This window comes from Aspergillus tanneri, assembly GCF_003426965.1.
Source record: "Aspergillus tanneri strain NIH1004 chromosome Unknown AapTan_1_pilon_pilon_pilon, whole genome shotgun sequence".
NCBI classification, from domain to species: Eukaryota; Fungi; Ascomycota; class Eurotiomycetes; order Eurotiales; family Aspergillaceae; genus Aspergillus; species Aspergillus tanneri.
The window spans coordinates 4,477,519-4,503,038 of record NW_022984628.1 but is presented as its reverse complement, the minus strand read 5'-3'; the positions used below and the strand labels follow the sequence as shown (position 1 = coordinate 4,503,038).

Sequence of the window (25,520 nt, the reverse complement as noted above, 5' to 3'; positions counted from 1 at the left end):
GCAGTCACACATCTGACTGGCCCGGACGCTCCCCGCATTGCTGCTCCGCCCATCAGTGCATCACCCGAAGAGGAGACTGTCTCACTTCCTGTGCAACTATTGCCGCTACTATTGATGGGGTTTCAAATTCGCGGAGATGCTCGCGACGATCTTGCTTCTAATCCCAGAATTAGACTCCACGCTCTTTACGAAGTTCCCGAGCCTCACGAACGATTGTGATGACGATGCGGCCTTTTCGTCCGGTCACCGCTTCATGGAAGAGCCTTTAGAGATGGCTATATAAACCCCCTTCAGGTCTGCTTTGAATCTGGTATTTCAGATCAGATCAATCAAGCCCATTGACAAGACTGCCCTCGATCTTTCAAAGCAAACACTCCAAAGAATCAACTAATTCCCGCTGCTTCTGTCATCTCTACCCACCACCTTCTCCACATCCACAAACACCTCAAAATGAAGTTCTTCGCCTCTACTCTCGCCGTTCTCTCTCTGTCCCTCTCCTCGGCTGTGGCTGCTCCTGTTGAGGCTGCCTCCGATGCCGCCGCCTCTACCTCCATCTCCGTCTCCTACGACCCCAAGTATGATGTGGGCGGCAGCTCCCTCACCACCGTCGCTTGCTCTGACGGTGTCTACGGCCTCATCCCCCGCGGCTACTCCACCTTCGGTTCCCTACCCAGCTTCCCGCGGATCGGAGGTGCTCCCACCATTCCCGGATGGAACAGCCCCAACTGTGGCAAATGCTACTCGCTGCACTACAAGGCTGGTCCCGTTGACAAGACCATCTACATGACTGCCGTCGACGCCGCTCCTGGTGGCTTCAATCTCGGCGTGAATGCCATGAACGAGCTGACGAATGGCCAAGCTGTGCAGCTTGGTCGCGTGCAGGCGGATTATGCCGAGGTTGATCCCTCTTTGTGTGGGTTCAAATAGGTTCGAGTGAGCCAGGAACGGCCCAGTGCGGTGCGATTATCGACCCAGGATTACCTAAGGCGCTCGAATCGACTTGGATGTTGTAATGAGATGGACAGTTTAGTCCCTGTTGATTTTTCAGTTCAGGTATCTATTTTCAGCGGCAATCATTCCTTAGACTTTAATTCTGCATATATGAATAGTATAATCAATGTTACTGTTATGATATCTATTGTTTTTCCTTATCTTGCTTTGTAATAGAGGGGATGGTATCTTCGTCTTCGTTTACTATACATAGTCTATTTATCTAGGTAAGGAAGGATATATCCATATACAAAACTTCAGCCTATCACTTCCAACATCTCTTCCACGCGACCGAATTTGGAGCGGAGTTTTCCCTGTGGTTGTCCACGTTCACGCTCCGCTGCATCAATGCGCTCCCAGTCCTGCCAGGTGGTTACACGCAATCCTCGCTGCTCGGTCTCGGGGCGGACTCCCTCCCAGCCAAGCCCGGTGCTACGGCCAGGTGAGTTTAAAAGAGATGCCTTTCCTGATTGGTTAGTCAGGTCAGCTGCAATGGCATCTGCGGTGCTGAATGCATCCATCATGGTAGTGGCGATGACACCGGTAGGGCCACGTTTGACCCAACCAGCGCAATAAAGACCTGGCAGATGAGAAATAAGGGACCCGTCGAGAAGCTGTTTGTTGTCTCCTGTGTCTTTGGGACTGGTGGTTCGTCCGAACCCATCATTCGGGATCACCCCGCGGTTGGTGTCAAATTGGATGCCCAGATCCTCTAATCCGGGGAGAGGCAGCGATTTGTACCCAACACTGCGGAAGAATGCATTTGCAGGAATATCCACCTGTGCTCGCTTACCACTGGCAAGGTACTTATTTGTCACCTTGGCGCTTGGCAGATACGGCTCTGTCGGGTCCAATTCGTTCCGGGAGAACTTGACGTGTGACAGGTGATAGGGATGCACCGGGGACCAGTTGAGACATTCCGGTGACAGAAGAAAATCCAAAGACCAAGACTTGGTGCTACTTGCCGGGTCATTGGTGGATCCCTTTGCGAGGAGTTGTACAAGCCGTTTCTGAGCTCTTGGGAGAGAAGCCATAATATCATCCGGCGGGAACAAATACCGGGGGATCGGGTCAAATGACACCGATGGCAGCTGAAGTAATTCTCGAATCTCCTTGATAGTGAAAGCAGCCTATATAACGGGTTTAATTAACGTCCAGCATAGTAAACAACAGATGATCTCTGCACCCACCTGCATTGGCCCTCGGCGACCGACTACCCGCACACGCTTGATCTTGCTCCTCGACAGTGCATCCAAAGCATAATCTGTAATATCAGTCTTGCGCAAAGCGTCCACATCCGACAACAGGATCCTAGCAACGTCCAAGGCAACATTGCCCTGTCCAATAATTACAGCATTCTCACCGTCAGTGAGATCCGGCGCAAGATCACGATGTTCCGGCAAACCATTGTACCAACCGACAAACTCTCGAGCGGAGTAAACATTGTGCATCGCTTTTTCCCCGGGGATTCCGAGTTCCTTGTCCTTTGGGGCCCCGTACGAGAATAGGATAGCGTCGTAATGAGGTTTGAGAGTATGAAGAGGAAGGTCCGCACCCAATTCAATATTACCAATAAAATTAAACCGGGGAGATGCTGCTACTTCAGTGAACTTCTCTTCACAATTCTAGGAGACATTGGGAGATGAGTTTATAATTCCGGGTTCGTCAGTCGTTGATTTTCACGTACCTTGACCTCCGGATGGTCCGGTGCCACTCCGTACCTAACCAGGCCAAATGGAACAGGCAGTTTCTCATACATATCAATTACAGCACTGTCGACTTTGGCCAATAGCCTGTAGGCAGCATAAAAGCCAGCAGGCCCGGAACCAATGATAGCAACGCGAAAAGGCCGGTCATTTTGAACGGTGTCGCTGCTATAACATCGTAGTCCATTCAACTGCGGGGAAGCCTGTCTGGATGAGAGATGGACAGGAGCACGCAGCACCGGCGCCGTGCATTTGGCGCAGACATAGCGCGCACGCTGGATATTCATAGTGCTTGCGAGGATGAGTCGCTGAATATCGGAGATTACAGGTATTGATTGCCGATGACGGATGACACGTGACTCTTATCGCGATGGTTGCCGCGCCGACTATCGTCTTGTTGACTTCTGATCTATGGGGAATTATCAATCCCATGCATGCCACGCATGCTTCCTCTTACGCCGGAGTATTCCCCTCTGACATTCCACCGTTCCATGGTTCGTGGTAATCTTCCTTTCATCTCCGATTTCCCCAGCATTCTTTCGTGGAGTTTATCGCGTTCATCTAAGATTTGATCTCCCCGCTTCTGGCGTGGGTGGATGCTTCATTCTTCAATAAATTAGTGGATTGAAGCTTCATTCATTACCATCATGGGGGGGTCATCGCCTCCGTTCCTTTATGGCGCTCCTTTGGCGCACAGTTTTCATGGCCCAACGGATCGCCCATTCAATCCAAAGGCTGCCACTCAGGCGAGCTGGACTCGTCCAAAATCAAAGCCGCAGCCACAAGGCCCGCTGATCAACTTCAATAGGCATCCCGACTCTGTACGCATTTTCAGGCTTCTCTCTTGGTGGTTTTATACTAATGCATGTCTACTTTATAAGTACAACAATATCCCCGATGGAAAGTTTCGATGGACTCCTATGAGCCCTCAGACAAAACCCAGAGTCATACTTACACGGAGAATACAGCTTGCGTTCCGCGTGCTTCAGCTGCTCGGAGCGCTTGGTTCTTTGTTCTGTGCCATTGTTATTAAGAATGCGGCGGTGACTATCATATGGATTGTGCGCGTCGGGGTAAGTCTTTGGGAATTAACCTTAGAAGAACTACTTAGATAGTTAACGTCTATTTAAGCCTGCAGTAGCAATTCTGCACACACTTTATGGCGTCTACCATCTATGTCGTTCAGCTGTCAGCAGACCTCCCGGCTCGCAAGCGAGCTACATGTTGTTTGCTTCAACATTCGACCTTGGCCTTATTCCGTTCTACGTCTTCGCCGCATTTTTAGGGTACAAGCAATATACTGAGAATGCATACCATTGGGCTACCTTGCTGAGTTCTGATTTTGACATCACTACCAAAATTTCGCAAACCACCTTCCTACTGAGTGTGGTCAACGGAGGTTTACACGCACTTTCTTTAGGTATCTCTGTCTTTCTAAGTATCATTTTCCGTCGAATTACCAAATTACCCCCGGATATGAACCCACTGGAAGACAATTTGACTGCCCGCCCCCACAAACGTACCAAGTCCGAACTAGCTGAAAAGCATGCAAGTCATTCAACCTTGGACTCTACGATGTCTGAGGATCCTCTGATTGGCCCTCCTCGTAAGATGGCCTTCATGCACACAAGGGCTCAATCTTCAGAAGGTGGGTCAAGTCGTGTCTCGGATGTTATAGCGGAGAAGAGACAGTCACAAATGTCTCAGCCCTCGAGTTGTCTATCACGGATAGAGCCGTCTTTGCCACATATGCCTTTCGAGTACCACGCAGACTCCACAGACTATATGGTAGAGCAAATCCCGGACAACAATGCAGGCACCTTGACAAAACCAACGACAACAATACCGCATGGTTCCCCTGTAAGAGAGCCATCTCCTGAGCTACCAAGCCGATCCCAGTGTGTGAGTCCGGCTTCAGGTAACTGGATAGTGTATCCCTCTCGATCTCCCTCACCACTGGACGTTGCTATAAACGAGAGTTCTGCTCATCGCGAACCCTCATCTGCCTACAGCAGAGGAAGCGTCTCTACTACCACGAACGGTGGGGTTATGGACTGGGTAAACTCTGCACAGCGCTATGGATGGGACATTGGCCAGACGATTAAAGAAGATACCCATGGAGAATATGAGTCCCTTCCTGTACATGAATACTACGGACACGACGACGACCACGATGATCTACAACGACATAGCAGATACTACGATAATGCTGAACAAGACATTGGTGATCACAACATTCAAATATTCCAAGACCACGACCCGGAGGAGCAAGCCTCCGATAACCTTCGGGTCAACCCATTAGCCCTGAACCCACCTACCCCCCAGCCAATTCTTGACAACGCGCATGATGACACGACTGATTCCAGTCGCACGGCTCTTGCCGACATTCCCAATCTGTCCCCCACTCCACCGACTTCGCTTCCTAAAACCGACAATCCAACGAAGAAGGGTCGTTTTTACGGTGATCTCGAAGGGAAGGGCGGTCTCAGCATTCCCCGCCACATCAGTCATCAAGACAGTGGTAGTGGCTCCCACGGCATATGGGGGAAGAAATCAACGAAGGGAGCGAAGACGAAGAAACAGAAATCTAACGCCTATGGCGCTCTGAAGCAACATGACGACAATGACCATATCGTGCCATCCTCTGATCTCACCGTTACTGAAGGCGATCGAAAGGGTCGAGTGGTTAGCAACTCGGGCGTTGATTTCGGTCGTGGCTTCGGACAAGGCTCATCACTGTCTTACGGTAGCTACATCGCTGGCCTAGGCGTTGGAAGAAGACGAGATGTGAGTGGCAAAATGGCCGAAGAGGGCCGAAGTGGTAGGAGCAATTCGGGAAATGAGGGCCCAGCTCCCATACGGGCCGCTGGATGGGCTCGTTTCGCAGGACTCTGATGAATATGGACCGAATGGAAACATCCCGGTTTATTTCAAATTTCACGACTGTACTCCACGACTTGACGTAATGATTAGTAGTATCCTGAGGTTTGGTGAAGATAGAGATCTCTGTTTGGGGCAATGAATGATGGAAGAAAGTTGGTCAAACTGGACCTAAGCAAGGTGTTTGTATTTGGCTGTTGGTTCTTTTGAAGGCCTCATTTGTATTTATGATTTTCATGTTTGTCCGGAGTTATCTATTTCCAGCTTTTCCAAATGTTTTGTGCTTCTTGTCCTCTGTCGGGTGATCTCTGGAACCGAATTGCAAACTAAAATTAGTTGCTCTTAGATATAATTACTCTACTTCAATTTAAGAGCAGTATATTCCATTTTATATTTCCCGTATAGGTTCTACCAACTCTAGTTTGGTTTCGTAAATATCTTATACTTTTTATTTATTAACTTTGCAAGAGTATTCCAGCTAGTTACTACACTTATTATAATTAGGTTTTATAGTGTACACAAAATATATATGCATATAAAGGATTAGACTACGAGGGAACACCTTCGTATTCCCATCCTTGAATCACTCTCTTCCCTCTGCGTGAGTTGCGCCGATTCGTATTACACTTCACAAACAACGTCAAGGCCGTAATGATGCAGATCACAATCCCGGCTATGGCAGCCACAAGGACGGTTCGTTTTTGTAGTTGTTGAGGATCTGACGCATACGGACAATTAGCATCGGGCCCACCTGTGATCCAACAGGACGCGACGTCCAGGCAGTTAAAATCTATCCACAACTCGCGCTTTGACGGGTCCGAGGAATTGGGGTCCATTCCACTAGCGGCTTTATCAAGCGCATGCCAGTAAAGATAGGTGTTTTCGAGGGCAGTGCGGGGGACCGCCAGAGAGGAGTTTTCCGGGCAGCCTTGGTGGTATACATCAGAATAGATGTGCTCAGTAGAAGTCAATTTCCAAGTGAATAAATCGTTTCCGACTCGACATGCTCCACGGCGCTTTTCGGCGCAATTTATAACGCGCCAGTGGCCCCCCAGAGAAAGATCCATAACGGCACATCGGTCTCTTCCTGGCTGGTCTATGTCATCAGTCACCTCCGAGCCTCTGGGCTCTCCCAGCGCCCATGCCCACATTGCGGCGCGAGTTGCATTTTTGTACGGTTCAAAATCTTTGTCAGCTGTGGCGTTGAAAAGAGTATTGTTGATAGTCGGGGTTAGGCCGCAAGCTGTTACATTCGTAATCAGGTCTGAAAGTCTCCGCATGAATTGCGTCTTGACTGTGTCGTTTGAAACTGGTACAGGACTGGACACGGCCCATGACGAGTTCACTTGTGAGATTCCAGAAGCGTCTGCGTTGTAGTAGCATCCGGACTCTAAGCCTTCCCCGCTAACAGTAATAGGGATCGTAGTAGTGAGAGATCCTTGAGGAAATATAATCTCGTCCTTCTCGGTCATGTTATAGTCTTCCATTTGAGGATCTACCGAGCCATATTCAAGAAGTAGACGCCGTTCCTTTGCCAGCTGCACATATTTCGTGGACGGCCAGCCATCTGTAGTGCTCTGTTTACCATCCTCGTCTTCGTCGATGGTAATGTACTCTGTGATAGGTTCGTATCCATCGTCAACTTTGTACCAGGAATCATTCAAGTTACTACGTTCGTCGGCCAGCTGCGACGGTGTATATATATATGAATAAAGGCGATCGACGAGACTGTCGATACGCTCTGGTATCGACGGTAGGTCGGCCCCAGATACTTTGGAAGCCGGTCGATTAACTGCCGTTGCAGTAGTAGCTGCATGGAGGTTAAAAGAAACATATCTAGTGTAGATATTCAATTGAGAAGCAGTAGATTTGAAAAAATCTTCAAAAATATCAACCATATCTGATAAATTAAGGCCGTCCGAGCATAGATAGGGGCCCAGCGCATACAGCTGAGATCCAGAAGAATTAGATATGACTGTTGCACTACCCTGTGCAGCAGCTACTGTAGTTGTTGAAGCCGTGGAAGTTCCCGTTGTCATTGATGTCGACGTCGACGAGATGGTAACCACCTGTACATCGCTCGGGATACTCACTGGACAGAAGTTCCAAGTACGGCTCTCCACAGACCAGTATAGATCAACGATGAACCGGCGATATCCCAAAGCGAGGAGATTCGAAATGCATCTTCCAGCCAAATCCCGGTCAAACACATTGTTTCCGAAGCACGCCGACCGCAGACACACGGCCGACGTCGTCACAAAATTAATTGGAATTTGACCAGCCACATCTCTCTGGCTCTAGTAAGGACACCATATTAGCAAAATCCTTGACCAACAACATCAACTCCCATAATGAGTCGACTTACTACAAAGGCAGCTTCCCATGTAATATCTACAAGGGAGGAATCGGGATCATAGCTCAATGACATGGAGCTACGAGCGATAGGCAGCGGCAAGGCAGTCTTTGGTAGTAGGTGAGCGACAATGACAGCATAGCAGATGGTGTTCCGTAGCTGCCGGGATCAACGCAGAACAGGAGGGCGACTGAAGAATGAGAGACGGACGCTCCGGTTCTCTGTGGAGAAGGCGGTGCACTCTGGCTTTTCCCCTTTCAGCGGGCAAACACCATCTGGCCACTTCGTTGATCCCCAAGTTTCATCCTCGTACTTGCCCCTTCACTCTTTTTTACCTGAGTCTTCCCTGCCAACCCTCAGACTACTCTTTTCTTCCGACACTTCCTCCTCTTTTTCCCTTTCACTTGGTTTTAACGATACCTAGCCCAGTACACCATACTCCTCCGTAATGGCGGCACCCGGCCAGCCGTCTCCCCAGCAAATTGCGGCCATGCAGCAGCAGTTCGCTGCTGAAGCCGCAAAGCGTGGAATGACCCCTGAAGAGTTTGCCAAGCAGCAGCGCGAACAACTGGATGCTGAAGCTGCAAAGCATGGAATGAGTACCGAGCAATACGTCAACCAACTGAGAATGCGAGCTCTCGCCCAACACCAGAAACAAGTTGAAGCCCAGCGACAGAATCAATCGTCCTCACCACAGCCGGGACAGTCTGAACAAGGCCAACAACAACAACAGCAGCAGACAACGCATCAAGTTCCAGTAAATCCGTCAAATCCTCCCGATCCTAAGGCGATCGCTGTTGCCCAGTTCCTCCGCTCCCAGAACCTGAAGCCGAGAACATGTATTATGGATGGACAGAGGAAGGATATGTTTAAAGGTACCATCACCTGGCTCATTATCAGGTACTGCACCATGGCTAACCAAATTTTTCTTCAGTAAAACGTGCTATTCGCGCTCTCGAATCCCCGGCATACGCCAAAGCCGCCGCCAAAAAGAACTCTCTTCTTCCGCCGGTGACGGACCGCGCCTCAGCGGAGAATGTTTTTAAACTCCTCCCTCTATCCCTGCTTGCATTGCGGGTTTCAAAGGTCGATCCCCATGAAGGCCACAATCACGCCAAACCAAAGAACCGCGTCAAGGGGCTCTGGACTGTCAAAATCGAGCAACACCAGGAAACTGATCCCATGATGCACTACGTATGGCTTTACGAGGGACCCCAGTGGAAACAGAAAGCAATGGCTGCTGCGGTAGTGGCCGGTATCTTTGCCGTTGTTTTGTTCCCCTTGTGGCCTATGATGTTGAGGCAGGGAGTCTGGTACCTCAGTGTAGGGATGATGGGTCTGCTGGGTCTGTTCTTCGCCATGTCAATTTTCCGACTGATCCTGTTCTGTGTGACCGTATTTGCGGTTCCACCTGGCCTCTGGCTTTTCCCCAACCTGTTTGAAGATGTTGGTTTCGTGGATAGTTTCAAGCCTCTCTGGGGCTGGCAAGAGGTATGTTCTTGCTGCTGTCTCTTCCGTGGTGATTACTAACTGAATCCCCTAGACTAAGAAGAAAAAGAAGTCCAAGAAGTCCGGTGATGCATCCAAGTCTGCCAATTCTCAGGCTCAGAGCGCTACCCCATCTTCAACTACAACCGCCACGCCCACACCCAACACATCAGGAGTCGTGAAGCGTGATCTCGCTCCTCGGGTCGAAGAAGCCGCTGATGAGTAATAGCATAGATGATTATGGCGAATTTTCGCGTGAATTGCATGTCGGTGTGTACGCACACCATTTCCGTAGGACGGAAATCTGTTTATTTTCATCCACATGTACCTTATTTTTCTGGTTTTCTTTCGTTTCAATATTCTCCTTGTTGTGTGTTCCGAGGCTTTCTGTTCGGGTCAGAGGTCAAAATTCCTGCGGTCAATATGAGCTTTAAGTCACAATGAACATTTTACGGTTTAATGCATCTCGTTTCCGCAACTGTGGAATACTCTCATACTCAAGATACTACCTTTATAATAATGTCTAGTACATCATCTCTCAACTTCAACAATTACTGTCCTTATTGTAATTCCTAAGTAGGTGGGATTGAGCACACCCAATTAAAACATGGTATCGATAGGGCTGCCCCATAATGAGCACGTGCACTGGAACTAAACGTTAATGTACAGGCCTCAATCAAGTTCAATGATTTTGGACACAGGCCAGGTAAATTGAGGTTCAGATTGCAAGAAATAGAACTACTGTTGATCTCTAAGCCTCTATATTATATATACTTATTTCTGAACGGAATTGGAATTATCGAGGCATCTTTCATGTTGCAGAAGTTGAGACAGGGTCTTGCAGTATACATTCAAAACGAACCTACGTCTTGTGTTTTTATAATCCCTGATATCATCGTGTAGGGTACAAAATAGGGGGAAATAAATGTGTAAAGGATCTAATTCTGGAGTAAATTCACTATCCCTGTCAGAGTTTTGAGAGGCAATCAAGATCACAATAAATATAATATACAAATGGTATATGAGCATAAGATAAGGAATGGTATAATTCGTTTCAAAACATGCTGACGGTGTAGGATAGCCTGAATCATGCATCGCTGTAATGAGGATATACACTAAGGAAAAAAACAAAAAAAAAAAAAAAAAAAATAAGGGTTAGTCAGGAATAGCAGGCAGCAGGATGGCCAATTTTAAGACCGAGAACGAAAAGGGGGAAACAGAAAAAGGAGTGGTATCGAGAATGTTGTTTAAAAAAAAAAAAAAAAAAAAAAAAAATGAAATTGTTGCATGATACGGCATGGTATATATATGTAAGTTATTGATCAGACATAGCCGACTATCAAAGTCGGCGAGAAAGGAAAATATGCTGGCATTGACGTACAGCTAAAGGTAAGTCAATATTGATACGGCAGAAGGAAAGATTTGATGATAGCATATAGAACAGAGCTATCGCGAATGTGGTAACCATCGAGACAGGATTCATATATCAACGATGTAGGCTTGATTTCGGCCTTAGTTGACGACTCGTGAGTGCCGGTATCCAGAGCTCTGCCCTCCGGAGGTAATACAGCTATTCGTAGGATGTGCCACTGAACTAGTCACGTATTTCTGACTTGCCCTAATTGTCTTGCTAGAATGGGTTGTGCCTGATCGTTGGTCTGAAGTAGGTTGCTCGGACCACATAGGAGTGGGATCCACAGGTGAAGGAATCTTCGGCAATGGACAATTTGGAGGAGGCACAGAAGGTGGACCGACGGTAAGTCCTGGCATGCTTTTGCGTCGTAGCATGGGCTGACTAGGAGGACGACCAGTTAAGTTCGTGCGGTGGATTATAGAAGTCCGATTCAGCAGTCCATCACTGTAAGAGGACTGATTTGCCATCTCTGAAGGCAAGGGTAATGGACATAATTTTACAGATGGTTCAGTGACTTTGCTCTTAATCGTGTTAAGAGACTGCGATGAGCGCGATGTGGTAGGCGGTAGGCCCATGTTATTCATTGGAGCCCGTGAATAGCGATATGATCTATATTCCTGGTTCCACTGAGTATCTGCGAGCGAGTCCTGGGAGATGGACACGCGCAATGGCTTTCGTGGAGTCTCATGGTTACTATAATGTTGCTCAGGAAAGTAGCCTTGTTCAAAATTGGTTGGCGGTTTGCCCGGGGATTGGGGAGGGGAGGAGAATGTAGACACTGTTTCAGCCTGGTCGGTGCTCATCTCGCTCCCAAGAACAGATGATAGTCCGGGTTGATTAGAAGACCGAGATTGGCTATTCCTACCCGAAAATCTCTGGCTGAAGGACGGGACACTAAAGTTCGGAGCAGGTGGCGAAGAACTTCGAAGCATAGGCTCGGGAACCATGAACTGTGACTGAGGCAATTCAGAATCTACTGTCATCATTGCAGTGTGATGGTGGTTCATAGATTGCCTTTCCCTGGGGCTGGCAATTGTAGGGCTTTTCTGCTCGTCCAAGGCAGACAGGACTGTTGATATGGCACTTTCTGTCTTGAGAGGCGTAGTGGGGACATTTGTCACGGAAATTGCAGAATAAAAGCGCCCTTGCCCATTTAAAGGTGAGGTTGCTTCCGTTTGGGTTGTAGAGATCGACTCAGGGCGAGAATCAGGAACAGAGTGCAAAACCATCGACCGGCGCTGGAGAGAAACATGGGAGCTCCGCCGAGACTGATCCGTATAAATCGACTCCTGTTCATCAGATATCGTCGATTGCTGTGGTTGGAGGAATGTCTGAGAGAAACGATTGGGATCTTTTTTGACTAATTGACGGGCACTGGGTTTGGAATGTGACTGATGCCCCATCTCGCCATCGAATGCTCTTTCAGACACGTACTTCTTACCGCCCCTCGCCTCTATCTGGGCGCGGACAGCTAACAGCCATGAGCTCAGGTCCTCGGGGCTATGAAACACAAGTAAGAAACTCCGTGTTAGTCGTCTAACGTGAGATTTGTGGAATCCCAAACGAGAAAATAGACGCCGGTGTGTATCCGTGACGGTCGAATTGTCTTCCCCAGAAGACTGAGATACCTGTAAAACCCAGTGTTTCCCCGGAATTGCATCACTGGCGAAAGCTACAGACTTAGGCCCCAACCGCAACATCTTTTCTGGTAGTCGATCATGTTTACCGCTTCCAGAGTACTGCAGAATATATCCATTTGTAGCCAATATGTAGACCTTTTGAGACCATTCGGCCTTGTCGATGGTTTCTGAAAGAGTACGTAGGTGCTTCTTTTTCTCTTTGTCGTCTTTCTTTTTGCGAGCTCCAGGATTAGCCGCTGAAGTTCCATTGTGTAATGAATTAGATGAACCCTCGTCACGAGAACTGGACTTTGTCGCTGATGTGGCGTGCAATCGAAGGATAGAATCTACCGATAGGCCTGGAGATGGGAGGGTATCATTTTTAAGTGCCTGTGGATAGGCCTGGAAAAGGGGAGGTGGTTTCCATCCAGTATCAGCCGTCCATGGCTTGTCCTCCCCAGGTCTCCCACGAGGCTTAGATGTAAGTTTGGTGCGATGAGGGTCTGTTGAGGACGAAGTCACCATAGTGGGCGTTGATACAGAAGTTGGCGAAAATGGTGCGACGTGTCCCGGCGCATCGTGTGCCGCAGACATTTGGGTTTCATCAACGCCAGACAACTCGGTGTCACTGGCCGGTTTGCGCGAATTTTTTTCGCGGCCAAAAAGACTGCGAAGGCCCGACTTTGCCGACTCACGCTTAACTGGTGGAGGTTGCAAAGGAACCTGTTCATTGCTGTCTCCATCATTATGACATTCCTCAGGGCGTAATCGTTGCGGGTGAGGTGAAGTAACAACAATCGGTCGAGAGGTTGGACGACTGAAATTTGTCTGCAAAGGTGGCAGTCGCTGACCTCTCCGCTCGCTCACCGATGGTTGAGTGTGTTCATTATTCAATGACATTCTCGTATCTTTATTCTCTTCCCGAAGACCACGGTGCGCTTATTTCAGTTGAATTCCAAGCTCCTGTAGGTCGTTGCTGATTGTCCTGAAGAATTTCATGCGAAGAGCTGGTCTGATATAAGGCAGCGGCAGAGAAAACGGCGCAGTGACAGTCTTAGGGTATCATTGGATCATGTATGCGATTACAGTGGAATATTGGTATCGGGTTTCTTGGTCAATGCACTCTGGGAAAGACAACATGGCACTATAAGGACACACGATGCAGTTAGGTTGGTCGCATTGATCTCGACGTAGGAAGCAAGTAATTGGACTGTTCTGTTACGGCACAACCATAGATTGGTGGCGCCAGTGGTATGGCACAGTTGGAGACTATCCGTCTCAAGTGGAATGTTATTCCGTCACGTCAACTGCGGAACGGGCTCGAGGCTGAGATACACGGTAAGGTGAAATAATCAAGCCGTTGTAGTAGATCAATCGGTGCGCCAACTAATGAATTGAGCACAACGAACTCATCCTTCTAGTTCTGAACCTAGAATAACGTGGCCGTAAAAGTTAGTAGGGTTGGAAAGAGCGAGAAGCCATGAGTACGACAAGAAGTCCAGACTCCATTCAAGTGACTAACCAGGCAATACTTTTTTTTTTTTTTTTGCCTTCTTCGTTGTTTAAATTAGTCTGGACTTGCCGATGGACTAGTCTGTGACTAAGAGCCCACTGTTAGCTGAGGTGTTGGTGATCTGAAACAGTTGACCTGAGGCAAACCCCTAAGTGGAGTGAAGAGAGATGGAAGAAAGGCGATGCGACGAGGAAAAGAGTTACTCCAGACCACGTGTGTAATTCGATGGATCTATCCGCCGATAGGGGTCGCGATCCCATCTTGACTGACCTTGATTGCCCTTCATGGGAATCACACCAGCCATGATAATCCCCCTGAATCGGCCCCTCGAGGGCTCCACACCGGGTAACGGTTTCCCGCATGTTGGATTAGCGCGACTATAGTGATCTCCCTGGCGAATCATCTGCAAGAATAAGAAGGCATAAAAATGGGGATCCCAAAGTAGCATGCCTATTTATTAGGCGGTGATCAACACATAGATTGGACAGTGCCTTGGGTGTCAATCGTGGAGATCAGTCTGTTTGTGATCAATTATCTCAATAACTATCTAGCTACTATCAATGTTCTTATCAGGGGAAAAGCAAAGCACGAGGGTTTATGCATGTTTATGCGATGGAAAGTTTATGTTGCTGACTAACATACACTAAGTCGCAACTCACAACGTCGACCGAAATTATCTATCAAATATTAAAGTTATTCACTACATATTATCATACACACTTATCCATTCAATAGCTACTCAAGACTGACGTCTTCCGGGTGTCGGGGCTGGGCTGCACTTTTGACCCTGTCCTTGTTCCACTGTGCCCATCATCTCCGCTGCCTCGTCACAGTGTTGTGCCATTGTTAGGTCTCTATCAGTGAGGCCACGAGGATGATGTGTAGTCCAATGGACGTCGACAGAGCCAATACGCTAACAGGTTATTAACGTCAGTATACGTCTATCTCGCTGCAGGCATCGTGGGTAAGGGTGTCACGCACGACAGTCATGGTAGGATGATGTTTCTGGGAAGCACTCTGCGAGGCAACTACATTGACAAAGGCCTGTTCATTAGTTATAGGCGGCAAGCCAGAGTAGAAAAACTCTTATATAGAGCACGTACCACAGCCTTAAAATATGACCGAAAATAGAACGTCTTCTGCACCCCCATGCCGTCCTCATCCAACTTCCATCCTTGTTCAATCAACGCATCCACCTTGTACTGCAATTGCCCTGCATCGATTCCCTCAGCAAATTGGGGTTCAGAAGCCACAGTTGATAAACCACGGGAGAGGATGTTCCTGGGATTAAGATTGGGAGTGATAAGTGTGCGTTTAGATGGGGGTGTGCGGAGGAAACAAGTAGGAAGGGACGAAGCCAATAGGAGGATCTGGTGATTATTACAGCAATTTGAAGAATGGAAGTGCGAGAACAGCCTTCGGCCAGGGCGCTGTATAGATCTTATCATGGTGTCTATATTGGAATAAGTTTGCGGGCATTTAAAACCTAGAATCCCAGTTCTCAAGTCTGCGTTCAAGCTAGTTGATCCTGTCAAGGAAGGGCGGTAAGATGGGGCAAATTTTGGAGACGCTTACTATCCTACTGGTCAACTTTCCAGATTCGTCTCCACTTATGATTTCGAAATCCGGAAGAAGCATCTACGAGTGAAAGAGGCGTATACTACTCTATCCAAGAAATGATCTAAATATGACAATGAACCAACTGATGAGAAACGGGAAACCTCCATTCTTAGGCATATATATCTCATCCCTTGGACTCCCGCAAAGCGTCTGCAAGAGGAAAGGAGACATGTACGGAGTAGTCAAGTGCTGTTGTGTAGGAAAATATGTATGCACCTCCTTTCCATGCTCTCCTTCAGCTGTCTGCCACGAACAAAGAGAAGCGAAAACAGCGTGGGAATCTCAAAATAGTACTCTGTAGCTGAACAATTTATACCAAAAGAAACTGGGAAAGTAAAAGAAAGGGCCAAAAAAGGTGGGAAGAAAAGAAAAAGAAAGAAAAAGAAAAACACATTAGCATTGACAATCGGACATCTGCACTACTATTGTTGGCATAATTGGGTCATCAGTCGTTCCCATAACATCATCAACCTTGTGACTCCTCGAGTCTTGAGGCTGCTTATAAATCTCCTTGGGAATGGCTATTCCTGCGCGAGTTGACACGAGAATTACCCCGAGAGGTGGGTCGAGATGCTGAATAGCTACCTGTGCGACTCCCAAAGTTTTGACGGATACGCAGATTCTGCTGCGATCGGGCAAAGGAGTTTGCTCTGGAGCCAGATGGGATTTTGGAGAGTCGCCGGCCAGCAGTCTGTATTTCGACTCTTGCATCGGACAATTGTTGGGCAAATGGTGATCTCTTTCGGAGTGTTGGTCCATACCAATATATCACATAGACAGCAATTACAAGGACGAATGAGACGCAAACTAGAATATCTGATATCAGTTTCATGGGTACTCGGAGAGATACCATGACTGGGGCTTACAAAGAATTGTAGATGCATATTCTAGGTGATGTTTACCACCAATGTCTATAGAAGTTTGGTTTTGATTAGCCATCACAGCATAGCACCAAAGGTATTCGTAAATACTCGACTTACTTTGGTAGAAAGGCGTGGCAGGGATTGTAAGAACACCAGCCAAAAAGTCTCTTGACCATCCATTTCCTCCCGTGGCTGAAGCAGAATAAGGTCCATAGGCGCAGATCATGTAGTCGATGGTAGCCATATAGATGCTATAGTTAGCAATACCGACAATGGCAGAGAAAACCATAGTCCCCATCCAATGCACTGGAGGTCCCAAACTGGTCCATCCGAAACCAATTAAGCCGATTGGTAGACACGGGGCCGTATATAGTAACCACCACAGTCGAGACTCATATTGGGTATGCTCATCGTCAGGTTTCATCCGTCGCTCTCCAATATTTCTCCTAATGGCTGGGATAAAGGAAATCCATGCAATAAAGTAACCGATAAGGATAGGGATGAAGGACAAGCCTTTAGCCACTGTGCTGAAGTGCCACTGGTCATATACAAGCCCAAACGACTGGATAAAAATAAAGATTAAAGCATCACTGAATCCACTTAGCAAGGACAGACATAGCACTATTGGCTCGGTCAGGAACATTTTAAAGGGACGAATCCAAGTGATAAGAATTTCTCTCGCGGAGAAACGTTCGCTAAAAGGGACAAGCTCGTTGGGTCCATAAAGGTTTGGATTCTCTCCGCTTTGTCTTCGTTTTTTGGCAATTCGATCCATCATGATTGTGGTCCGTGTCTCAGGGACTAGAAGTAGATGAGCTACCTGAACAAACCCTCCGAAGATTAGTTGAATCCAAATGTTCCAGCGCCAGGGTAGGTACGCCTCCACAAATCCTCCAACAACTGGACCAAGGGCCGAACCACCGACAGAGGAAAAAACAACACAAGCTACCGCATACTGTTGCTCATCGGCCTCCCAGAGATCCGCTATCATACCCAGGGTGACAGAGCCGCCGGCTGAGCTGAGGCCGCCAAGTGCACGGCCGACCATGATAGAAGCAAAGTTAGGAGCAAGTGCAACTGGCAGTTGCCAAACGTTGACCAAAAACAAGCTCAGTTGTAGAATCGGTTTTCGACCAATTTCTTCGCTCCACGGTGCCCAGAGCTCACAGCCAAATGCGTACAAGACCAGGAAGATCATCGCACCACACCGTGCCGCCTGCATGCTTACCCCAAACTCCTCGGAAATACCAGGAACAGCATTGGAATACAGGCTTGTGTTAAAGTTCATAGATGTTTGGACAAGGAAAATCACGGAGATGATCATCCATTTTTTCCAGCTTGGATAAGCATAGCCAAGTTGATCGTAGCATTCATCTTCAGTCAACTCAATTTTCTCTAAGGCCGTATTCTCAAGCTGATGAAGAGTGGTGCCAGCCGCAGGATCATGTGCCAGGGCTAGCTCAGACTTGTGAAGCTGTGGAGTATCATTTTTCTCATTGTTGAGGTCCGCATTTGCATCTGAGTGAGTTGAGGAAGACGCTTCAGACTCATGCAACTTTTCTTCCCTACCCATGGGAGAAATAGCCATGGTGGTAGCTAGAATAGCCATCAGTAAAAGAGCGGTGATATTTTTGTAAAGGAAAAGGACGGGTCTAGTTCAAGGGAAACGGCAGAGATTGAAATAAAGGGAGAAGGAAAAGACAGGGAGCTGAATAGTGCGACACTCGAGGTGAAATGGACGATATACTAACCAAAGACAACCACACCGGATCCTGGAAGATGCTAACTCTCAGTAGACAAAGAGACTTATGAGGAGAATAAAACCGTAAAATGTAGAGTTGCCGTCGCAGGAATGAAAAAAGTAAAATAGGGCAAGGACAGAGATTGTTATGTACCTAAATGTGGGAGAGGAAGGGAGGGAGGGGAAATAAATGGAAAAAGAAAGGAAAGGAAAACCAGAGAGAACCTACGAGACTAGCAAAGGAAAAGAGGTAGTAAAACTGTCGTCACCGGCCTGACCAGGCAGGAACCCCAGAAAGGGAAAGTACGGGGAACATTCAGCTATGGAGACTCGATGCTACTCTGCTTCCCAGTACAATTGGGTATGCCATTCTAAATAAGGCATCCATTCGCTCCAGTCACACGATAAACAGGCGGCAATGATGTGATAAACTGTAGAGAAACCCCTTTCTTGGCCGCCGTCTAATTTAACGTCGTATTCTTAATATTTCATGATGCTGGTGGCGTAGGTACTGCCTCTTTCCATGTCTGTTTAGAGGAAGCACGGGTTATGGTTGGCTCCCATGGATGCAGTCGGATGTCGAATCGGGGAAGCCATTTTGCGGGAGAGAAATCCAATCGTCACGAAGGGGAAGAGTAGGGTCTCTTTACCTGCAAGATTTCATTCCTTGTGAGCGCTGGTACCGTGGGATTAGATCGTTCTCTTTCCCCATTTCAGTGGCGGAAAGTTGGCAATCCCCATGGAACACCTGAAACTACTGGGGTATAACCCGCATCTGGATTCGGCTTCTCCACTCTGGGAGTATTGCGGCAGCACAACCGTATTCCGTAAAGCCGTTCTGGGCCGAGAGGAAGAAAGAATGCCCGCTTCGGGAATCATGGCATGGGTCGGCAAGCAGCCCAGGTCCGCAGTCGCAAAAATGGTGCGCAGGACACAGGCAACACAATTGCATTGGCCAGATTTTTTTGGGAATGTAAATAATGCTAGTAAATAACATGGATGTTTTTTTATTTTTTAAAAAAAATAAATACCCTTGTTGGCATACGGGAAAATCTAAATATGGGCGGCTGTCAATGATGTTAGGGTCGGCTTGTGCTGTGACGCAAGGAGTAGAGGTCATGAGTTGTTCTCCGGGTCAGGAGAGGTTTGAAGGTCCGGAGAGTTAGGCATTGGCCGATGTAACCAGGTGGCTACAGTTTTACCAGGGTAATGACTGGGGTTGTGAAGTTGAGATGAGGGAATGATTGGTGTGGTCCTACTCGGGGCCCTTCTTCCCCGTTTTTGCCCACGGGGTCAACGACTTCGGGGTAGCCGTGAATGACGTCAAGCCATCCACCAGCACCCGGTACATCCGTTTTCAGTGATGGTTCTCGTTAACTAGAGGCCGAATTGAAAAGTAGACATGGATGAAGAAAAACACCCAACTCCAGCTTATATATTTATTCTTCCAGCCCAACCGAATATATCTTGACTATATTTTTGCAAGTTTATTTATGTCGGGCTCAACACAGTACTCCATGCGTGTATGTGATACCCTTCCTGATCAGTGATAAACCAATCATCAATAATGTAGGGTCTGTACGGGGCAGTCAGAGGGGAACAGAATAACCCCTGTGCACTTCGATAATAAACAAGCCTAGAGCTAAAAGAAATGGAGGAGAACCTTGAAAAATGGTGCACATTAGCGGAGCTTATCATAATAAACTGTTTATTGTTGGCACATATTTCTATATCGTTTATGTAGTTAAAGACGAATGGCCAAGCAGTATTTACCAAAAGCACTCTTAAGACACTTGGACAGGCTTATTCTTAGACTATGCCCAGCCAAGGCCTGGCCAGACCATAGCAATCCGAGAACAGCAAGAGGCGATAAACTACAAAGCAGATAGGAGCTTTGGCATAGTTAAAAGGTACTGGGAAATCTTTTGCTTCCTGTTATTCCTTTGGATCAATAGAATGTTCCATTGCATTACTCCCCTGCCTTTAAGGAATTCTGTTGGAAGATTAGCATGGTGGTACTGCTAAGGAAGATCAGAATAATCACGTGAGCGGAGACCGGACTCGGTCTTGCTGTTTCCGAGTGCCCTGCCCATAGCCGTCTGGGGAGCGTTCTGACCGCCTTCCTGGCTGGGGTTGGTCGCCATACTCCAACTGCTTCCACTACAGCTACGTATTTGAGAAATTCCCCTGATAGCGACTCTACATTACTCCGTTCGCAGTGGAGAGCTCTTGATTTAGCAACAATACATATTTATAGTGGCCTCCATACGCTCCCACCTATCTGGTGATGTGTCCTGATATCAACTCACTTCCTCCCTCTCTCTCTTCGTCTACCTCCCCGCTCCAGCCTCGGAATCTTCCCGCTTCGTCTGACCCCCTACCTTCGCAGCATTCTTTACCAGGTTTCTCCCCTGCAGCTTCAGCCACCATGGGCTCTTCCAGCAACAACAATCACAATCATGCCATAGACATCCCTCGTCGGCCATCCCGCTCGGGAATGGCAGGGTCGGAACGTCGTCGGTCGACCAATCTAAACCCGAGTGGTAGCACTGAACCAACTGGGGATTCCATCTCCTCATCCCTGAGCCACCATGCGCTCCGGAATTCTAGTCCCTCGAGCCTCGGCGGCAGCCCAATCATTGCCACAGGAGATCCGCATCATCAGCGCGCCCCTTCTTTAGGAGAACTGCATCAGGAGTTAGAACAGGAACAAGAAGCCCAAGTGGTATGATCTAAATGTCATCAAGAGTGCCAATGCCCTTATCCAAAGAATTACTGACTAATTTTTGGAACTGGCTAGAACCGACTCTTGCATATGATCCGCAACCAACAGGTTCAGCTGCAGCAATTACAACAGCAGCAGCAGCCTCACAGCACTGCAATTGATGATTCAACCCCCTCACTCCCGCCTGTTCCACCTTTACCAGCAGCCAGCATCCGAACATCCACGCAAATACCTTCCACCCTGTCCAGTCGTCGGCCATCGCGACCGTCTAGTCAAGCTGCTTCGCCTAGCCTCCGACCATTAGTTGACTCACCCCGCGGCACGGAAGGGTTTGAAGGGGTTTCGAGCACGAGTGAAAGTCCGGCACGACGCGGAAGTAGAGATGAAAGTACCTTTTATCACGCTGAGGCAATGATGCTCACGAGAGAAAACCAAATGCTTCGGCAGCGTATTCGTGAATTGGGTGGGTTTTTTTTTTTTTTTTTTTTTTTTTTTTTTTTTTTTTTTTTTTTTCAGAATTTCCGTAATTCTCTCTATAATGTTATCCTGTACGTGGCAGCAGAGTAAATCTTATACTGACCAAACCACAGAACGACAGGTTAGTGAACTGAGCATTTCCACGAGTAATTCTCGGTCGGATACACTACCTGCCGATCGGCATACATCTGTCGACATAGATTCAACGGGAGATTCCTCGGATAAGACGTGAGCGGACATGTTATTGATCCATGTCGGGCCAGGCCTGTCCACAATCTAGTTTCGGTTACGATTCTCCGGCTCCAATGGATAGCATGTATTCTTATGTTAGATACCGGCGTATGAAAAGGGCTATTTGAGCCAGACTGGCTCTACGGGCGCGTGACTATTGCTACGACTATGGTTTTCACATTGCTTCCATAATACTACAGAACATCCAAGCAGGCTTATGCAGTCAGCTCGCTGAGAATCGAACCATATGATACAACTGCAAACTACGCAGCCTTGGGCGTACTGTGGCAACGATTTTCAATGGGTCTTGAATAATCTGAACAACATCCACGACTACTGCTCAGCACCCGCCAGTCTCACTTGTGATCTCTGATGCGGTAACAGCATCTTCTGATGGCTATGTTTTTACGTTATATCTATTAGCAAACAATGAGCACCTTTGACTAAAGAAAATAGGATTACTTGTACAATGCATGAAAGTATTCTCTACGTTAATCTCTAATTAGGTTTTCAATATGGGCAAGAGGTTCTCTTGTTCTAACACATCGAGACACTCATTCAGCGGCTCCCAAGTGTCATACTGACTTGTAAAACCCAAAATTCTGAAACCCAAAATTCTGTCCTTCATGCTAACAATCAAGTCGTAAGTTTGCCCCAGCCGAATCTAAAAATAATACCGTCACCTTTTCGAGTGCATCTTTTTGCAATCCCTTCGAACCTGCCAATCATCCTCAAAGTTCTTCACATCATTTCTCTCCGAGCAGGCCCACAAATCCAAACGCACTGAAATGACCAGGGGAAGGAGTAGAAGCGTCCTACCTCTACGGTTTAGGGAATGTCCGGGTTGATGACAGACCAATAAGACGACAATGTAATTAATTTATTGGTTCTGAACAGCAGTCATGCATGCATGAAAATCTCAACGACACTTGGGAGGATCCTGCATAGCCTCTTTCATCAAGCGTTTAAGTTCCGTGGCATCAATCTCATTCACATAAGTCACGTTGCGAAGACCCTTTGGCATGTGCTCAGCCTGGTAGACGTGGATGTTTCCATAGCTAGGGCTTCCATAAGCAACATCGACATCGATATATGCTAGACGAGGTTAGGCAACTGGCAACAAGTGGGATTTGACAGCCATCAGGAGGCTTAAAATACATACCAGATGTGGTGTTAAGCGCGATAGAACGGTTCACCATCAACGCAGCTGCAGTTTCATCCCAGAAGGGGAATTCGGTACCATAGTGATCGTGGAAGAGCTCAGTGAGCGGGTTTTGAACCTCGTATACCTCATCAAGAAACTCCTGCGTCGACTGCACTTGATTGGCAACATTTCCGGCTACAATGATGTCCGGGAAATCAGCAGTAAGTGCGATTTTGGCCGCCTCGGGATCAATCATTAAATTGATCTGTCACCCTGTTAGTGTGTCTCCTCAACCTTTCGCTAGAATTCACACGTACATCGAAGTTGATATTGGCCTGCTGGGAATCACCAGTGACCTGAAGCATATTCACATCCAAATAACCTCCCATAATGACGAGCTCTTTCGCCAGCGAAGCAAAGGAGGGATCGCTCCGCACAGCCAAAGCTACATTGGTCAAAGCTCCGGCAGAGTAGATAGAGACCTGATTGGGGTATTTATGAACCATTTCCACCATAAAGTTGACGGCATTGGTAGAGTTGTTAACCCTGGTTTTGGGGAAACCTTCAACGAACGCAGACTTGACAATTCTATTGGGATCTCCGGAGGTAGGGTCATGGCCGTTCTCCTCGGCCGTCTGATTTTCCGGCTTAAAAGCGCCTTCCCAGGGTAACCTGCCGTGAACGGCTTCCCATGCTTGGAACCGCTCTGGGGTGTTGATCAGCGGCCAGGTTGCACCAGCATAGACTGGGATGCAGGTCAAATTGGCTAGTTCCAAATTGGCAAGGGCATGCATAGCACACTGAGCCTGCCATGAGTTGGCAGTATCTAGAGATCTTAGTACGTGCTCTCATACATGGTTGCAGGTAGGAGGGAAAGCTATGGGTACTTACCTGAAACCAATGCTAGTACATGAATATCGCTCTTCGCTGTCATCAGGAAAGGGAGAAAACCCACGGCACCCCAGTCATTGTCCAGGATGGCATATCTCTTCTCTGCCTCGTGGCTCACAACCGGTGAGCTTAAGGCTAGAGATGAGAGTAGGCTGTAGGACAAAAGATGACTCGAACGCATGGTGCTCGTCTGAAATTTGCTTGATTGCCGTCTCTTACAATTCGAGACGCGCTTCAAATTTATATTTTTTACCCCATGGGTGGGTCAATGTTGAGCTGGAAAAGTACTTCGTAAAACCATACATGGACGTTCCACACCCAACGCCCTAATTTGCTTAGTACCATTGCAACTAATTACTCTTACTATGTTAGTGAATTACGAGATCCATCAGCTGCAGCTATTCAGGTGGATAATTCTCAGTTGAGAATGGGTTCGTGATCAATGTGGTGTAGTCGGTGTTGATCCTCGTTTGTATTGCTGTTTACGGCAAGCGCTGGCCCCCGATGGGACTCTTCATGATAGAAGTGTGGCGGCAATAATTATTTCCCTAGAAACAAAGGCAGAATCTTCTAGACTAATATGAGATCATTTTTTGAATAGAGTGGGGTCGGTATGGCACGATCACTCCATTTCCTCGTTTTAGGCCGTTGCTGAGAAACCCGTGTACATAGTAGAGAATGAGCCGGCTTCCTCCTTGCCGTGGGGTCGGAGAGCGCCGAAGTGTGGGGGTTGGGGTCATCCATGAGGTAATTTATTTCTGATTTTATTTCTGTAGGGAAACAAGTTTCATGATGAAGGAATTGTCAAGTTTGTGAGTCATCATAGACACTATGGTACAGGAAATGATGATGGTCACGAAGAACGGCAGGGCAGATGTTGCATGTCGATGCCAATTAAAATAATATTATAGCGGATATTGACTTAATTATTTATTATTCTGCTTTCGTGAGTCTTCTCTTCAATATCATTACTCCAACTTGGATCCCTGTCTACCATGTGTTGAATCCACTTGAATTCTCTAGTCGCTTCTATCATCGCTGCAGACTGCCCATGTCGCTACAACATTTATAGGGATTTGGGATAAATCGTCTTTGCCTCCTATCTCACTGTCTATAGACAATAAATGCCAGCAATCCATTCATGTTGACTAATCTAGCACATCAAATGCCATATTTATGCAGCTCGTATAACCCGGCTAATAGGCTCTAACAAACCCTTCCCGATAGGACTTCGGGTCAACTCGGAGTCAACTAGGCCGAAGCCTTATGGTGAAGGGTCCGGCTAGGCATAAATCTCAATATTTATCATGCACAAGTACATAAATGCATGACTTGGAGCCAACGATCAGGTAACTATATTGTAACGCTATAGCCCCTCATACCACTATCTCCCTCGTTCAAAGCGCAACAAACTCTTTCCCCATCTAAGCAACACTCCGTCCCCATGAAACTGAGTCTCTCTTACAACATGAGATCCGGAAACCCGCTCCTCTCGCATCTCCGCGCCGAGCTCAAAGATCTTAGCAAAAAGGTCCATTTCGAAGGCAATGCCAAGCCAAGTATTCCTATCAATTGGCGTTTTGCGGAGAGTATCTCGGCGTTGAAGGGACTCAAAGCCACAATGATCAAACTCCTTGTGCGTAAGTATGGCATTTCTGGGAAGACTCATGCAGAAGCTAACCTGATCAGAGACCATGCACCCCTCTTCATGTCACTAGCGCAGGTTCTAGATGAGAACAGATATCCCACATCTCTCGGCCCATTGGAACCCAGATGACGTTCTTTCCCTCTCAGGACAAACACCGATCCCTGGCCTCGTTGGACCGGACTCTCGCCACAAACATCTACAGAACCAAAGATGGGCG

At 47.6% G+C, this 25,520-nt stretch overlaps 10 protein-coding genes across 10 annotated transcripts; 5 read left to right on the top strand and 5 right to left on the bottom strand.

Moving 5' to 3' along the window:
* Positions 1 to 450: 450 nt before the first annotated feature.
* On the top strand, positions 451 to 927 carry aspf13 (allergenic cerato-platanin Asp F13; the record flags this gene model as incomplete). The annotated part of the gene is made up of 1 exon (XM_033568141.1): positions 451 to 927. The coding sequence occupies one exon, from the start codon at positions 451 to 453 to the stop codon at positions 925 to 927; it is 477 nt and encodes a 158-aa protein (XP_033430136.1).
* Positions 928 to 1,247: 320 nt separating this feature from the next.
* ARH1 (NADPH-adrenodoxin reductase) lies at positions 1,248 to 2,983 on the bottom strand (the record flags this gene model as incomplete). Its single annotated transcript, XM_033568140.1, has 3 exons — positions 1,248 to 2,120; positions 2,181 to 2,615; positions 2,678 to 2,983. The coding sequence occupies 3 exons, from the start codon at positions 2,981 to 2,983 to the stop codon at positions 1,248 to 1,250; spliced, it is 1,614 nt and encodes a 537-aa protein (XP_033430135.1).
* Positions 2,984 to 3,343: 360 nt separating this feature from the next.
* ATNIH1004_003462 (uncharacterized protein) lies at positions 3,344 to 5,591 on the top strand (the record flags this gene model as incomplete). Its single annotated transcript, XM_033568139.1, has 3 exons — positions 3,344 to 3,517; positions 3,578 to 3,769; positions 3,828 to 5,591. The coding sequence occupies 3 exons, from the start codon at positions 3,344 to 3,346 to the stop codon at positions 5,589 to 5,591; spliced, it is 2,130 nt and encodes a 709-aa protein (XP_033430134.1).
* A 533-nt stretch (positions 5,592 to 6,124) lies between these two features.
* On the bottom strand, positions 6,125 to 8,004 carry ATNIH1004_003461 (Lectin C-type domain protein; the record flags this gene model as incomplete). Its single annotated transcript, XM_033568138.1, has 2 exons — positions 6,125 to 7,873; positions 7,942 to 8,004. 2 exons carry the CDS (start codon positions 8,002 to 8,004, stop codon positions 6,125 to 6,127), a joined length of 1,812 nt encoding a protein of 603 aa, XP_033430133.1.
* Positions 8,005 to 8,377: 373 nt separating this feature from the next.
* SEC62 (Sec62 family protein translocation protein) lies at positions 8,378 to 9,643 on the top strand (the record flags this gene model as incomplete). The annotated part of the gene is made up of 3 exons (XM_033568137.1): positions 8,378 to 8,804; positions 8,864 to 9,420; positions 9,473 to 9,643. 3 exons carry the CDS (start codon positions 8,378 to 8,380, stop codon positions 9,641 to 9,643), a joined length of 1,155 nt encoding a protein of 384 aa, XP_033430132.1.
* Positions 9,644 to 10,929: 1,286 nt separating this feature from the next.
* On the bottom strand, positions 10,930 to 13,350 carry ATNIH1004_003459 (peptidase family M20/M25/M40 protein; the record flags this gene model as incomplete). The annotated part of the gene is made up of 1 exon (XM_033568136.1): positions 10,930 to 13,350. The coding sequence occupies one exon, from the start codon at positions 13,348 to 13,350 to the stop codon at positions 10,930 to 10,932; it is 2,421 nt and encodes an 806-aa protein (XP_033430131.1).
* Positions 13,351 to 14,702: 1,352 nt separating this feature from the next.
* Positions 14,703 to 18,034, bottom strand: ATNIH1004_003458 (putative MFS multidrug transporter; the record flags this gene model as incomplete). Its single annotated transcript, XM_033568135.1, has 5 exons — positions 14,703 to 14,876; positions 14,945 to 15,007; positions 15,067 to 15,176; positions 16,450 to 16,494; positions 16,564 to 18,034. 5 exons carry the CDS (start codon positions 18,032 to 18,034, stop codon positions 14,703 to 14,705), a joined length of 1,863 nt encoding a protein of 620 aa, XP_033430130.1.
* Positions 18,035 to 20,615: 2,581 nt separating this feature from the next.
* Positions 20,616 to 21,774, top strand: ATNIH1004_003457 (uncharacterized protein; the record flags this gene model as incomplete). Its single annotated transcript, XM_033568134.1, has 4 exons — positions 20,616 to 20,912; positions 20,988 to 21,375; positions 21,503 to 21,510; positions 21,721 to 21,774. 4 exons carry the CDS (start codon positions 20,616 to 20,618, stop codon positions 21,772 to 21,774), a joined length of 747 nt encoding a protein of 248 aa, XP_033430129.1.
* Positions 21,775 to 22,539: 765 nt separating this feature from the next.
* On the bottom strand, positions 22,540 to 23,836 carry ATNIH1004_003456 (uncharacterized protein; the record flags this gene model as incomplete). The annotated part of the gene is made up of 4 exons (XM_033568133.1): positions 22,540 to 22,715; positions 22,783 to 23,029; positions 23,082 to 23,590; positions 23,656 to 23,836. 4 exons carry the CDS (start codon positions 23,834 to 23,836, stop codon positions 22,540 to 22,542), a joined length of 1,113 nt encoding a protein of 370 aa, XP_033430128.1.
* Positions 23,837 to 25,123: 1,287 nt separating this feature from the next.
* ATNIH1004_003455 (uncharacterized protein) lies at positions 25,124 to 25,432 on the top strand (the record flags this gene model as incomplete). Its single annotated transcript, XM_033568132.1, has 2 exons — positions 25,124 to 25,295; positions 25,347 to 25,432. 2 exons carry the CDS (start codon positions 25,124 to 25,126, stop codon positions 25,430 to 25,432), a joined length of 258 nt encoding a protein of 85 aa, XP_033430127.1.
* Positions 25,433 to 25,520: the final 88 nt, after the last annotated feature.